The 15639-nt window shown below is 41.3% G+C and overlaps 3 protein-coding genes and 1 long non-coding RNA gene across 20 annotated transcripts in view; 2 read left to right on the forward strand and 2 right to left on the reverse strand.

Moving 5' to 3' along the window:
* LOC127530802 (zinc finger protein 391-like) overlaps nt 1-15639 on the reverse strand; it is a 281112-nt gene that overhangs the window by 205916 nt on the left and 59557 nt on the right. The gene's annotated exons all lie outside the window — the stretch shown is intronic.
* Nucleotides 1-15639, forward strand: part of LOC127530809 (uncharacterized) — a 166874-nt gene that overhangs the window by 109125 nt on the left and 42110 nt on the right. The gene's annotated exons all lie outside the window — the stretch shown is intronic.
* Nucleotides 1-15639, forward strand: part of LOC110972542 (oocyte zinc finger protein XlCOF19-like) — a 72643-nt gene that overhangs the window by 37954 nt on the left and 19050 nt on the right. Inside the window, exon 1 of one of the 3 annotated variants that reach the window (XM_051938318.1) lies at nt 15145-15524. The exons of the other annotated variants lie outside the window; for them this stretch is intronic. Within the exon in view, the coding sequence (XP_051794278.1) occupies nt 15320-15524 (205 nt within the window). The 5' untranslated portion in view covers nt 15145-15319. Of the gene's footprint in view, nt 1-15144; nt 15525-15639 lie in introns of those variants that run through there. 3 annotated transcript variants of the gene reach the window in all.
* On the reverse strand, nt 7772-11815 carry LOC110945378 (tripartite motif-containing protein 16-like). Its single transcript, XM_051938312.1, has 3 exons — nt 11728-11815; nt 11551-11631; nt 7772-11015 (listed from the first exon to the last, which is right to left on the reverse strand). Exon 3 carries the CDS (start codon nt 10413-10415, stop codon nt 8745-8747), a length of 1671 nt encoding a protein of 556 aa, XP_051794272.1. The 5' UTR covers nt 10416-11015; nt 11551-11631; nt 11728-11815; the 3' UTR covers nt 7772-8744.

Genomic DNA, 15639 nt, shown 5'->3' on the forward strand with positions numbered 1-15639 from the left:
TAAAGATGGGCACCAGCACACTTCTCCTCCATTCCTCGGGCATCTTCTCACTATCTAAGATCCTGTTGAACAACCCAGTCAGAAACTCTACTGCTACCTCTCCGAGACACTTCCATACCTCCACAGGTGTATCATCAGGACCAAGTGCCTTTCCACTCTTCATCCTCTTCAATGCCCTCCTCACTTCATCCTTACTAATCTTTGCTACTTCCTGGTCCACAACAGTCACCTCTTCTACTCTTCGTTCTCTCTCATTTTCCTCATTCATCAACTCTTCAAAGTACTCTTTCCATCTTCCCATCACACTATTGGCACCTGTCAACACACTTCCATCCTTATCCTTTATCACCCTAACCTGCTGAACGTCCTTCCCATCTCTGTCTCTCTGCCTTGCCAACCTGTACAGATCAGTCTCTTCCTCCTTATTGTCCAACCTAGCATACAAGTCATCGTAAGCCCCTTGTTTGGCCTTTGCCACCTCTACTTTCACCTTACGCTGCATCTCCCTGTACTCCTGTCTACTCTCTTCAGTCCTCTCAGTGTCCCACTTCTTCTTAGCTAACCTCTTTTTCTGTATCCACTCATGCACCTCCTCATTCCACCACCAACTCTCCTTATCTCCTTTCCTTCCAGATGACACACCAAGTACTTTCCGACCTGTCTCCCTGATCACATTTGCTGTAGTTGTCCAGTCATCTGGAAGCACCTCCTGACCATCCAAAGCCTGTCTCAACTCTTTCCTGAAAGTCATACAACACTCTTCCTTTTTCAGCTTCCACCATTTGGTCCTCTGCTCTGCCTTTGCCCTCTTCATCTTCTTCACCACCAGGGTCATTCTACACACCACCATCCTATGCTGTCTGGCTACACTCTCATCTACCACTACTTTGCAGTCACTGATCTCCTTCAGATTACACCATCTACACAAGATGTAGTCTACCTGTGTGCTCCTACCTCCACTCTTATAGGTCACCCTATGTTCCTGCCTCTTCTGGAAGAAAGTATTCACTACAGCCATTTCCATCCTTTTTGCAAAGTCAAACACCATCTGTCCTTCTGCGTTCCTCTCCTGGATACCAAATCTGCCCATGACCTCCTCATCATCTCTGTTTCCTGCACCAACATGTCCATTGAAGTCTGCACCAATGACAACTCTCTCACTTCTAGGGATGCTCTGCATCACTTCATCAAGGTCCAACCACAATTTCTGCTTCTCCTCCAGCTCACGTCCTACCTGTGGAGCATACCCACTAACAACATTGAACATCACACCTTTGATTTCTAGCTTCAGGCTCATCACTCGATCCGACACTCTTTTTACCTCCAGGACATTCCTAACAAACTTCTCCTTCAAGATAACTCCTACTCCATTTCTCTTCCTATCTACACCATGATAGAACAACTTGAACCCTGCTCCTAAACTTCTAGCTTTACTACCTTTCCACCTGGTCTCCTGGACACACAGTATGTCCACCTTCCTCCTCTGCATCATGTCAACCAGCTCTCTATCTTTTCCTGTCATAGTTCCAATATTCAAAGTCCCTACTCTCAGTCCTAGTCTCTTGGTGTTCCTCTTCTCTCTCTTCCTACGAACACACCTTCCTCCCCTCCTTCTTTGACCAACAGTCGTCCATTTTCCACCGGCACCCTGTAGGTCGACAGCACCGATGGCGGTCGTTGTTAACCCGGGCCTCGACCGATCCGGTATGGAAGTCATACATTTGATTCGCATGTTTGATTTGGCCAAAGTTTTACATCGGATGCCCTTCCTGACACAACCCTCTGTATTTATCCGGGCTTGGGACCGGCACAATAAGACACTGGCTTGTGTCTCCTTGCGGCTACATTGTGTCCCCAATAATAATAGTAGTAGTAGTAGTAGTAGTAGTAGTAGTAGCAATAATAATAATATTATTAATAATAATGCGTTTCATTTGTAAAGTAGCCTACTTTACATTTCTTTGAGAAATCTCAGTGCTGTGAGATAACAGAGGGCAAGAGGGAGAGAAAGAAGACAGAAGTTACAAATTACAGTTTTTCTCGATTGCTAAGACACATTTCTGGAAAGCTGCTCTCCGTTTCCCTAAACTGTGAACACAAAACCCAATTTTCAAGCTACATTCACAAAACCTCTGACTCTTCTTGCAAAACCAAACTTTCACCCCAAAACAGTTCAATCTGTGCTCAAAACTGAACTATGCTGTCAAATCATGCCTCAAGTCAATCGAAATTAAATACTCTACTGAGTAGTCAGTAAACAGTACATAGAAAAAAGGAAAACACAACGCTCAGGACACAAAGCGGTAGAAATAAATGTTTATTTAGACTAAATGCATGTTGCAAAACAAAACACCTGGGCATTTGTAACACTTGTAAATAGAAAAAAGAATCCGGCCAATCTGGCCCTGGTGTTTAGTGACTGTTTAGGACTCTGTAGGTCAAACCCTGATGTGGACACCATCAAGCCCTTCAAACTCTGATTCTTATTTTGAAGTTGAATTCAGATCCTATCAGACACTGGACTGTTTAACTGTGGCTGCTCTTCCTGGAGTCCTTGCTTTAAATTGCAGACCTTTTCCAGACATAGACTGTACAGACACAGATTTTCTCCATGCTGCTCATTCAGAATTTGCTCTTTATTACAGTTTTTCATAGGTTAGTCTTTATTTTCTCTTCTCTTTTTTCTCCCTCTCTTATCTCTTTTCCTTTTTCTCCTCTGTGGGGGAGGGGGGGATCCATATCAATTGTACATTTGTCTTTAAATAACTTGGATAATGGCATCTAACTCTACTACCACTAAAACCCCACACCTCGGGTCCTCTGTGAGATTCCTGAGCTGGAATATTAAAGGCATGGGGAGTCCTATTAAGAGGACTAGGATTTTTACTCATTTAAAGTGCTTAAACGCTGACCTGGTGTTTCTCCAGGAAACTCATTGTGCATATCAAGGACCAGGTCAGACTTAAATGTCCCTGGGTTTCTGAGGTGTTTCACTCAAATTTTAACTCCAAAGCCAGGGGGGTTGCTATTTTAATTGGTAAATCTATCCAGTTCTCGGCCTCTAAGGTCATATCAGACAACAATGGCAGATACTTGATTGTTTTAGGCTCACTATTCAATCTCTCCATTTTATTGGTTAATATATATGCCCCCAATTTTGATGATCCACATTTCTTCAACAAATTATTGGAATCCCTTCCCTCACTGAATAATACTTCTCTCATCTTTGGAGGTGACATGAATTGTGTGGTTGATCCCACCTTGGATCGCTCTAATCCCCGCACCTTGATTCCGTCATCAATGTCCAAATCTCTCTCTGGTTTCATCTTCAACAATGGATGCCTTGATCCCTGGAGATTTTACAACCCTCAGGCTAAAAAATATTCATTTTTTTCTCAAGTACGTCAGTCTTTTTCTCGGATAGATTACTACTTCATTGATGCCACACTGGTCTCTAAAGTGCTTCACATTGATTACCACCCCATTGTTATCTCTGACCATGCTCCTCTTTCATTAGATATTCAGTTTCGCTCACAACCCCGATATTTGACACCTTGGAGATTCAATATTTTACTTCTCTCAGATGATGCATTTAACAAATTCATTGCAACTAAAATTGATGAATTTATTGCGATAAATAAAAATGACAGAGACCCAGTCTCCTGCTCTCCACTTTGGGAATCGTTAAAAGCGTATCTACGTGGACAAATCATCTCCTATTCTGCTCACTTGAATAAATTTCGTAAAGCTAAACTGCAGGACCTTTTTGCTAAAAATACTAAATTAGACCCACAGCTTGCCTCCTCCCCCTCTCACATTTTACTTAAGCAACGTGTCGAGCTACCGACTGAATTTGATCTAGTGAGCACCGCCGAGGCAGAGCGACTACTTTTGCGATATCATGCTACATATTATGAACATGATGATAAAGCTGGCTGCCTTTTGGCTCACCAGCTTCATCGCCAAGCAGCATCACGAATGATCGCCCAGATTAAAGACTCCTCAGGTCCACTACAGACTGTCAAGTGGGGCCTAGTTCGTTGAGATCCCAGGAGCAACCACTACCTGAATAAAAGCTTTAAGCAGACCAATGAAAAGCTAAAATGAGAAACTATATAAGTTAACCACATGATTATGTTTATGCTTGATGCAAGAGTGATTTTCATAGGCTGATATATATTCTGAAATGATGATTGCTACTGAATAGAATGATTTAAAATGAGTAATATGATCATGCTAAGATGTAATGATTTAAAGAAGTGATTATAAGTAAAATCTCTGTGTATGAGGAGAAGTAACCTATTTTTAACTGCACACTTATAAAAACGGGGAACTACAATGCTGGGGAAATCTTGGCCTGTGAGGAGTGCATGCACAGTTCCAAATATGGTTTTAGGAAGCACATGAAGAGCGTCTTGATCAATGTGTGAAAACATGTGTATGTGTTACAAGAGTAAAACTGTGTGTAGACCTTATGACTTGGACAACTGGGCGTACCAGGCGTGGAAATGTGTGTATGCTAAGCTAAGGCTAAAGCTAAGAGGTATAAAAGAGAGAGACAAAGACACTGAATTCGGAGTTCTTCCCGGAAGGAGTTGTTCCCTGGAGCTGCCCATGTGTTGCTACGGAGAACATTGTCAAAGTTCTGAGGAGTCGTCAACGGACTTTCTCACTATAATTGTTATGCCCCTGTCTAGGGGGTAGGGTGCACAACATAAAGTAAAAAAAAAAAAAGAAGAAAAAATAACCCCGAATATTTCCCCAGTCCCCAAAAGAAACAACAGTCTAACAAGTTCTAAAAAAAATATCAGAATTTATTTTGCAATATAACTACAACTTAAAGAGGCCACTGCATGGGCTGTTCATTCAAAACCAACAAAAGACGGATACAAACTAAAGAGGCATTTCTTGCTCTCAAACAAAAGAAAATATCCAATCCAAAAACATACACAATAAGCAAAAAAAACCTACTAAACCAAACAACAAAACTCCGCTACTCTAATCGAATTCAAATATTTGGAGGCTGGGGAGACACACAAAGGGTGCTGCTGTCAAAGTGGCTCCTCCATCACTGCCGGCCGCCAGGATTTGAAATGACGGCCAGCCAATCAGCATTGTCCGCCAACCACGCCTCCTGCACACAAAGATTTACACAGAATCCACAGAGCACCCACTCCCAGACAATAAAACAGTTCGAAACTACAACAACAAAAAAAACAAAAAAACAAATACGGCCACGGCCGTAACAATAATAGAAAGAATCAACACAATTAAAATGAATATTCTCCCCAAATTTCTGTTTTTGTTTCACTCTCTCCCTCTTTTTCTCTCAAAGCAGTTTTTTTTTAAAAATTGACCAATCCATTTCTCACTTTTTATGGAATGGGAAAGCTCCCAGAATACGCAAATCTGCTCTTCAGAGATGTAAATTCAACGGCGGTCTGTCCCTTCCAAATTTTCAGTTATACTACTGGGCAGCACACGTCCAAAAAATTTCATTTTGGTTCAAGTTGGTAGATCTGCCTTGGTGTCATCTTGAGGCACAGTCATATGTCTCATCCTCCTGAGCTGCTCTGCTTACTTCCTCCATCCCATCCTACTCCTCTGGCTTTACAAATAACCTAATCATTCGATCCACACTGAAAATTTGGTATCAGTTCAGGAAAAATTTTAAGTTTGACTCAGCGTCTACCCTGGCTCTGTCAGGCCAGCAACAGCTGGACCTAGTTTAATGGAATTCTGTAGTTTTTTGTGTGTGTTTTATCTCTCCCTCCTATTTGGGCTTGGCTCAGTAGGCAGGAGTGGCAACAGGTGTTCTCGATTCACAATCATGATCAGTGGGTGTGGGAGCAGCTGGGAACGGCTCATCAGATCTTCACCACCTCCTTTATAATCAGACGCTGCTCGCTTCTCTGTGCCGGATCGTAGCTAAGCAATAGCAACATCCATTCCTGGAATCACTCACCTGATTACTTTACCACTTCTCACCGTCATCCGATCCTAACTCCGCTCTTTGTTCTTCTCTCCAGTCACCGGTTCAGCTGCTCCAGTTCCTGCCTCACCACAGACCACCAACTACGTTTCGTCTGTTGTTTGTTTGAGGAAGTTCGGCAGAGACGTTCCAGCCATTCGGCGTTCCTCCCACACATCGGTGGTTGCCCCGCTCCAGCAACCATATAGACTGCCAGCCGACTACTAACCACCAATCGGCCCTGGAACCCAGTCCGAGCATTCAGGTTCTTCCGTCGTTAAGTACTGAGAGAAAAACCGATTGTTTGCCTGAGTTGAGAAACATTAACCTGCGTATTAGTAGTAGAGATGAACCAGCTGGTTGTCAGAGCCGAGCACCTGTGAGAGAGAGCTAGTTTGTATTGAACATTGCTGTTTGTTAAACTTCACCATAAGTACCCTTGAGATTAAGTGACATTGGAAGCGCTAGGAGACTGGCTTCGTTGGTGTTTTGTATTTAATTCTTGTTGAGGAATATTGTTTAGTGTTTTGCACTGGTGATTAGTTCTCCGAGCCACTAGTCTGCACAACCTCTGTTTCGTGTTAAACAGGATACTTCCTGTTTCTCGCCCTGATCTGGGATTTGTAGTTTGCTGCAAGAGAAATTAAATTTCATTCATATAAAAACTTATTGTCTGTCACTTCCTGCACCTGAGCTCCTCCATTACCCATAACAGGCTCCTCTGCTGAGGAATCATTTATTTTCTCCTGCGTCCTCCGATTCTTCATTTCTCTTACGGCATAACAGGGGTTTGAGATGCTTCCAGGACCTTTATAAAGATGCTAATGTCTTGTTTCCTGCTTTTCCTTCACGACCACCAGATCTTCAGTGGGAGAAGTTGACCCACTTCAGAAGTCGCTCATCTCTAAGGTTTATAATAAAATTCTTTCATTTGATTGCTCTCCAATTACCAAAGTTAAGTCGTCTTGAGAACAAGAATTGGGTCTACAATTTGATGATTGGTGGGACAACGCACTCAAAAAAAATTCACACTAGCTCTGCTTGTGCTCGTCTCACACTTGTACAATTCAAAGTTTTTTGTTTTTTTTTTTTGAGTCCACTATTCCAAATCCAGACTGTCACAAATCTTCCCCAACATCACTGATAGCTGTGACAGATGCCACGCCTCTCCCTGTAATTTAACTCATGCTTTTCTCCTGTCTGCTACTCTCTGTTTTCTGGCAGTTATTTTGATACCATATCAAAAATACTCTCAGCAACAATAACAGTCTCCCCTCATGTCGCCATATTCGGTTTCCCAGAAGACTGTCACCGCTTTTCTTCCTCTCAGTTGGATATCTTAGCTTTTACTTCTTTACTTGCGAGGCGCCATCTCCTTTTTCTTTGGAAGTCAACTAAAGCGCCCTCTGCTGGCCAGTGGCTCAGAGACACTTTCTTAAACTTGAGAAAATCAGATATTCAACGAAAGGCAACTCAGACAAATTTTGCAAGAAATGGCTTCCCTTTTTGAACTTCTTCCACTCTCTTCAAACCTTACCTCTTGAGTAATGGACCCCTCCACCCCACCTCCTCTTTTCTCTTCTTTCTCCTTTCCTTTTCTCTTTTATTTTTTTGTAAATTTATTTTTTATTCTTTATTTCTATTTTGGAAAATAAAACTAAAACATTCCAGGGAGCAGACTGCACCCGTTGATGAATATAATGATCTTGTATCCTGTACCCTTGTTGCCTGTTTTGCCTCCCAATACATAAAAAAAAAAAACAGTAATAATAATAAGATGATGAAGAAGAACAATCCAGGCTGTGTTCATTTGTCATTTATTTGCAGATTAACATGAAGCTGAATCACAAACTAAACAAAACACACCAACAAAATTAAAAATCACCAAGTCAGATTATTAAATGACGACTGACTGCAATAAAATGTCGTTATTTGTCCCCAGAAAAAACAAATAAAATACAAATCCAACACATTCTCTACATATATATCCCTGAGAAAGAGAAATGAAGTGCACATTTGAAGAAAAAGCTGATTTTTCCTTCACCTCAGCTGGTTCCTTAAATGCATCACTAAACATGAGGTTGAAGAAACATGAATGTAAATGAAAGGAAAGCAAAGAGCAGATTGAGAAGGACGTTAAAAGTCCTTCACTGTTACATTTTTAGGACATTTTTAAGCTGCTAAATAGTTTGTGAGAAGGTGAAATGAGAAAACAGGGAAATATTTAGAAAAGAAGAAAAGCACTCAGAGATCAGTCCTCCTCCAAGGCTGCTCATTCCCCCATATGGCATTGTCAGAAATGCAGCATTTGATTATTAGTTATTGATGATCAGAAATCACAGCAACATAGAATGTGTCCATTTAATACAGATGAACCCACAAACACAACGACCTTGAGCTGAGCACAGGCGTGTGTCATGCATGTGGACGTTATGTACGGATACCGGATCACGTGACCTAAATATGTAGCAGGAGGGAATGGATGGAACTCAGAAACACCCCCAGTTGTTCTAAACGAGTTAAAGTTGTTCTATACGAGTTAAAGTTGTTCTATACGAGTTAAAGTTGTTCTATACGAGTTAAAGTTGATCTAAACGAGTTAAAGTTGTTCTAAACGAGTTAAAGTTGTTCTAAATGAGTTAAAGTTGAAACAAAAACTTCTCTTCTGTCTAAAATCAGGACATTTCTCAGTGATCCAGTCTTTTGAACGGTCGTGTGCCGTGAACTTAAATCAGGGCTGAACATGAACCGACCCTCAGACTCTGGAATTACTCTATTTGACTTTAAGGAACTCTGCAGTGGTTCCATCACCATAAATCCAAACTCCAGCATGTATGGGCTCAGTGAATGTGGTCTGGACTCTGTGGAGGAGAGTCATGGTTTCAGAGACGCTGTAGAAAGACAGAATACCTGCTCTGTGATCCAGATAGACTCCGATTCTGAAGGACTGAGGACCAGAGACGGGAGTTTTAATTCTGTTGTACCAAAATGAATAACTGTTGGTGTAACAACGTAAAGCCCAAGATTTGTCATTAAATCCAAATCTACATTCATGTGAGATTCCTTTTCTGCAGATATTCTTCTTTGCCACTGATACTTCAACTCTTCCTCTCAACTCCACCTCCCAGTAACAACGTCCAGTCAGACTCTCTTTACTCAGGACCTGAAACCAATCAGTGAATCTGTCTGGATGATCAGGATAACGTTGGTTTTCTCTCATTTTTGTTACTATACTGTTCCCTTCAGATAATAACAGCCATGTGTGTGCTGTGTTTGGATCCAAAGTGATTTCTCTTGAATACTTTAAGAATCCATCTCTGGTCTTTGGTTCTGGTTCTGACAGTAGAACATCCACTTCAGTGATTGCCAGTGAGATGTTTGTCCACGTGTCCCTCAGAATGTCCTGTAGATGATCTCTGAGCTCTTTCACAGCTGCTGTCATGTCCTCAAAGTGTCTCAGAGGACGGATGATGACGTTGGATAAGGGTTTGGACTCACTGAGTGCTGACACTGAGGGGTAGTTGTGGAGGAAGTGGCTGTGATCTGGTGTATCTGAGAGCTGCTTCAGCTCAGCGTCTTTCCTCTTCAGATCCCTGATCTCCTGCTCCAGCTTCTCCTCAAGCTCTTTGACTCGTCTCTCTTCCGTCTTCTGCTGGGATCTGATCTGCTGCTCCACATCTCGCCATCTGTTCTGGAGGAGATGGATCATCTGGGTGAACATCTCCTGACTGTCCTTCACTGTTTTATCAGCAGAGACTCTGATGGCCTCCAGCTCCTGTTGAAGCAGCTCCACGTCTTTCTGTCTGTCCTGGATTCTCTGCTGGACGTTCAGTCGACTCACCTCCAGCTCCTTCTGCTTCTTCATCCTTTCTGCTGCTGCTGAGACGGTTTCATGTCCTTTATGTTCATCCAAGGAACACAGAGAACAGATCAACTGTTGGTCAGTGAGACAGAAAATCTCCATCATCTTATCATGACGAGAGCAGATGTTCTCCTGGAGGTTCTTGGAGGGCTCCACCAGCTGGTGTTTCTTAAAAGCAGCAGATTGATAGTGAGGCTGGAGGTGTTGCTGACAGAAAGAGACCAGACACTGCAGACAGGACTTGACAGCTTTCAGTTTCCTCCCAGTGCAGGAATCACAGGACACATCTCCAGGTCCAGCATAGCAGAGATCTTCAGCAGCAGCTTGGAGTCTGGTCTTCTTCAGATCCTCCACTAAATCTGCCAACGTGACGTTTTTCTGCAGTTCAGGCCTCGGTGTGAAAATCTTCCTGCACTGAGGGCAGCTGTAGATTCTCTTCCCATCCTCTCCATCCCAGTGTGTTTTAATACAGTCCATGCAGTAGCTGTGTCCACAGGAAGTAGAGACCGGATCCTTCAGTAGATCCAGACAGATGGAACAAGAGAGTTTCTCTGAATCCGACTGATTTCTTTGCTGCTCCATTTCTCCTCTGGCTCACACAGACTGTTTGACTTTCTCTTCCTCGTACCTGAGACCAGTGTAACTCTTACTATGGTGTGATAACAGCACAGGTAAGTAAAGATCTATAATAGTACATGGGCCAGTATCAGAAGAAGCTTAGTTGTTTAGAGCCAGTATTTTTGAGCATCAATAATGACGCAGACAACGATAACTTGGATGTGTGGCCACATCGTAAAAACAGACGGAGAAACAGCTGAAAACAACAGTCTGTTGAGACAATGAATGACAAACAACAAACTGAAATAATAAAGCCGGCAGAAAGAAAACCTGTTCCCAAATTAGTCTTTGTTTTGTTGGGGCTCTGCTATTGATCAGTGTCAGTGCACTAGTGTTCAGTTAGTCCTACCACGCGGTCCGTGAGGTCAAGAATCAGGGAATCCTGCACACTTCCACAACAAATAGTTCGGTCCGGCTCGCCACCCAGTTCACTCCGGGAATCTCTCAATCGTGGAATCTGAAATCTCTGGACTCAGCAGGAGATGCTCCAGCTTCTGGTGGGATACGGCTCCAATCCTCGTTCACGGTGTCATCAATGAAAAGAGGGCAACAAAAAAACCTGACCTGTAAATAAGCCAGATGAGATCCAAATGACACGTTACATTCACACTCTGTCCATATAAATCATGTTCATTTTCTGATTCTCATCAATGAATACCAATTCATAACACTCTATTCTGCATTAATCAGCTCAAATCACGTTCTCAGAAGGGGCTTAGTTGTACAACAAATATATATGTCAAGTTCAAGTGTTCAATTTCAGTAGTGAAACTGGAAATACATTCAAAGTGCTGCTTATAAGCTTGTTCCAGTGTTCATGGTCTATAGTTATACTAATAACCATTTATCACAGTTACATGAATCACTAACAGAAGATCATTTTCACAAAAATGAAATAAAACATCATCATCATCAGCTCAGTGTGCTTAATCATCTTCCTCTGCACCGGCAACAGTGAAAGAAGGCACTAAAAATGACTTCTTAAATGACATGAAATCAACATTTGTTCAGCACCTTTGAACAGTTTTCAGCAGCTAACACATTTTAACATAAACATTGCCCGTTTCACAGTCAGCAGGATTTACAGCATCTCTCTCACCGCTGAGCCATGGAGTGGATGTCTCTGCTGCAGGACTCCACCCTGTCCACCAGCTGCAGGCATCCAGATGTTCACCCTGCTCTACAGAGTTTCATTCAACAGCATGACGGTCACAAACTGTCTGATAACGTTAAGAATCAATACGACTTTGTTCAGAACATTAAATGCATTTCTTACCTAGAGAATGATAACAAAACAACACGAGCTTGTTCGTGATCCGGACACTAATGGAGTTTGCCGGCAGGCTCACAGAGTTGGAGGATTGTGGCCCTTCACAATAAGACACAGTGTTTTTTTTTTCTTTCAATTTTCTTTATCAAAATAGCTTCTACATTTCAAACAGATTTTTATAAAATATATATTGTTATGATTAAATTCAATGTCATTCACTCCAATTGTTACCTTTTAAAATAACATTTTAACTGTTTTTAACACATGGAAATCTGCTGTAGATGAACTGTTTCTTTCAAAATAAGACTCACTGTTTTAAGGATTTTAACTACCTTCTAATTGATTGTTTAAGGGGGTGATTGTTACATTAAACCATAATTTTAGAGCCTGGGCTACGCCAGTCTGAGCTCTGATCTCCAAATCATGTGTTCCTGCAGTGAATGGGTTCCTGTCAGCTTCTTCCAGCCATAGACATATATAAGTAGACACCTCATAGGCTGTCGAGAGACGTGCTTACAGCGCCGCCATCTTGGAACGGGACCAGTGGAGGCAGCGGTGCATAGACATCTACGGAAGCAAGAGGTACTGCTGAATCTAAAAGTGGAATTATTCGCTGAATTTTGAACCGATTGCCAAACTGTTTGATTTTTAGAAACGTCACACGTGTAGCTACTATACAAGGTGCTCGGATTATTTTTACAATGTTGGTTTTGCCACTCAACACTTAAGCTACACACTATCTCCCTCTGACTCCAGCATAGTTATTTAAAGATGCCGGACTTCTGTTCAGCCTATGGATGCTCTAATGAGCGCTGTAAGGAAACAAGAGCTCGTGGGATTACTTTTCACATGTTAGATGTATATAAGGAATAATATATTGTTAGCAGGTTGTCATAGCTAGAGTGAAATAAACGCCGACAAGACGGATAGAACCCCATCAGCTCCGTGTCTGGCTTCTACCCATGATCTAACCAGCTCTCTACATCATCCTGTGTATTACACAGCTGCTTACCGGTGAAATAACTAATCTGAGGCAATTTTTTGTTTAAAATTCGATGTTATGAATCTAGTGTTCCTAGCAACAGCCTGTTACAATGACAAAAAACAGACTTACTGCATTAATTGGTGGGTTAGAATGCAGCATCTGATAGATCTAATAATAGCCCTGATTTATGATGGAACTATTTTTGTTGTAGACAATTCTTTATCTCTGGCTACTTTTCTCACATGTTTAAGCTTTCCCAAAGAACATGATTTATACATGTGATATAATAGTAATAATACCAGTAATAATAATGACGATAAAAATAATAGTAATAATAGTAATAATAATAATAATTGATGTAATATTAATAGTAGTGATAATAATAATAATAATAATAATGATAATTATTCACAGTAGAAATAATAGCAGTAGTATCTATCTATCTATCTATCTATCTATCTATCTATCTATCTATCTATCTATCTATCTATCTATCTATCTATCTATCTATCTATCTATCATATCTGGTGTTTGTTACAAGCAAACCCCGTCAAAATTGCTTGAGAATTGAGCAATTTATGACAACTTTAATTGTATAAGCACATCATTCCTCTATGGAAGTAATGCATTGGAGGAGCGAGTGGTCCCATTCCAAGATGGCGGCTCTGCAGGCACATCGCTCGAGTGGGCAGCCGCAGTCAATGAGACGTCTACGAATATATGTCTATGCTTCCAGCCGTCTGCAGAGTGCAGATCTGAAGGGAGGAACCAGGAAATGTGTGTTTGTAGAGCAGGAAGGAGAGGAGGGTTATCAGGCTGGGATTCATTCAGGAAGAAACCTAGAAAAACAACCCAACAAAACAAAAGAATACAACAGAAATAAATAGAAGAACATAGAACATGAAATGGAATAAAAGTTAGCCAGAACCCAGAGCTTTGTGAAAATGTACATTTTCTAACCAGGATGTTCTAAAACTGGATTTCTTCTCTTTGACTTTGTCCTCCACAGGGTGGACACATTTTACCATTTGCTCACATCTTATCTGCTTGCAGTAAATCCATAAAAAGTGTGGGAGCTTGAACAACATGCATTTACAGCAGTCTAAGGTCAACTTTAATCAAGAGACATGAAACTGAGTGGAACATTTGAACTCTACAGGGGAGAAATCATGATGCCTCAATGGTACTTTTTACTGATATTGACCCATCTAGTGTTAGCTAGCTATAAAGTAGGCTAATTTGATGATACATAATAAGAACACACACTCTTTCACACAAGAGTTTGTTAGCTAGTTAGCTCGCTAGTGTTAGCTAACTATAAAGTAGGTTAATTTGGTGATACATAACACGCTCTTAATGTGAGTGTGATTGTTTGTCTGTATATGTAGCCCTGCAACAGACTGGTGACCTGTCCAGGGTGTCCCCTGCCTTCGCCCGAGTCAGCTGAGATAGACTCCAACACCCCCTGCGACCCTAGTGAGGATAAAGCGGTGTATAGAGAATGGATGTATGGATGGATGTCTAGGCTGTTAAATACATATAACAAGGAACTCGACTAGAACAGGATGGAGTTTATTTACATTTACAATAAACAACACAATTACAGTAAACAACAGAATTATTATTAATAATAATTATTATTTATTTATCTCTCTCTCTAGGCTGTTGTATAGTTGCAGCAAACCCATCTCTCCTCAGAGTTGCTTCCCACTTCTTCCTCAACCCATTATCTTTTGGAAACCTACATGGAGTAAAGAAAAAAGTAGACAGAGAATTAAATAAGTATGTACACAACAACATATTTAAAAAGAAATCATGCTAATAAATTAAGTACAAAGAACTGAATTAGCCAATATACTGGAGACCAAAGCTATTTAATTTGATCAGTATAACATTGTTTGGTCACATTTCAATTATTTGAGAGCAGTCCTGAAGAATTTCCGATAATCCCAATCATAAAATGGGTTTGGAGAAATAACATAGTTGCTAATCTGGATATATATGAGTTAGGCTTTATAACTACTATTGGTAGTATTGGTGGTATTAATAGTATTACCACTACTACTAGTAGTAGTGGTAATACACCAACTACTGCTGCTGATACTGTCTCTGCTCATACAACTTGTAAAACTAGTACACAGACACTGCAGTCTGAAAAGTGGACTGGCTTTGATTGGGAAGCACAGAGATAGGAACTGTGAGTGTGGTGAACTAGAAACTGTGAGAAATGTTCTTCTGAAGTGTAAGCTCTACTCATGTCAACAGAAGAAACATTAGAGACTAGGAGCAGCTGGACGAACTGTTTTTAATCTTTGCTTTCTACTTAACATGGAGGAGTGGACAAATAGGAAGAAACTTCTGAACTTTCTCATGACCACAGGACTGCATAAAAAATATCGAGGATTCTCTAAGGACTATGAGTAACATCCAGTAGGTGGCAGCAATACGCCAGTGATGCGTCTAGTCCGCCTAATTCAATGAGGAAGAAGAAAGTAACTCATTGTTTCTGCCGGAACTTCACAGTGTGACACCCGGCGGATGTGAACAAAGAAGCATGAGCAGAGTTAGCTTCACTGCTGTGTGGACTGAGCTATAAAACGGCTGTATTATCGTATGAATGAGAAATATCAGAGCGATAAAGTAACGATGTGTTCAGTTGAGTATCTGAGAGAGTTGATCAGCGACAGACTAGCTGCTGCTGCTGGAGAAATATTCTCAGAGTTTGAAAAAACCATCGTCCAGTACCAGGAGGAGATCGATCGTCAGCGCAGACTGCTGGATGTCCTCTGGAAACCACACATCCCCTTACAGCCCATAGGTGTGTATGTGTTGTGATGGTGAAGAATTCCACTTATAGCATGTGTAGTGGTTGTGTACTCTCTTGTAGAGTCCCTATATAACCAGAGTAACGACATGACCTAAAGATCTTTTCA

Source organism: Acanthochromis polyacanthus, chromosome 18 (assembly GCF_021347895.1).
Source record: "Acanthochromis polyacanthus isolate Apoly-LR-REF ecotype Palm Island chromosome 18, KAUST_Apoly_ChrSc, whole genome shotgun sequence".
Classification (NCBI taxonomy): Eukaryota; Metazoa; Chordata; class Actinopteri; family Pomacentridae; genus Acanthochromis; species Acanthochromis polyacanthus.

Excerpts from the sequence above, each read along its gene's own strand:
- LOC110945378 (XM_051938312.1), bottom strand. The coding sequence starts at position 10,415 with ATGGAGCAGCAAAGAAATCAGTCGGATTCAGAGAAACTCTCTTGTTCC.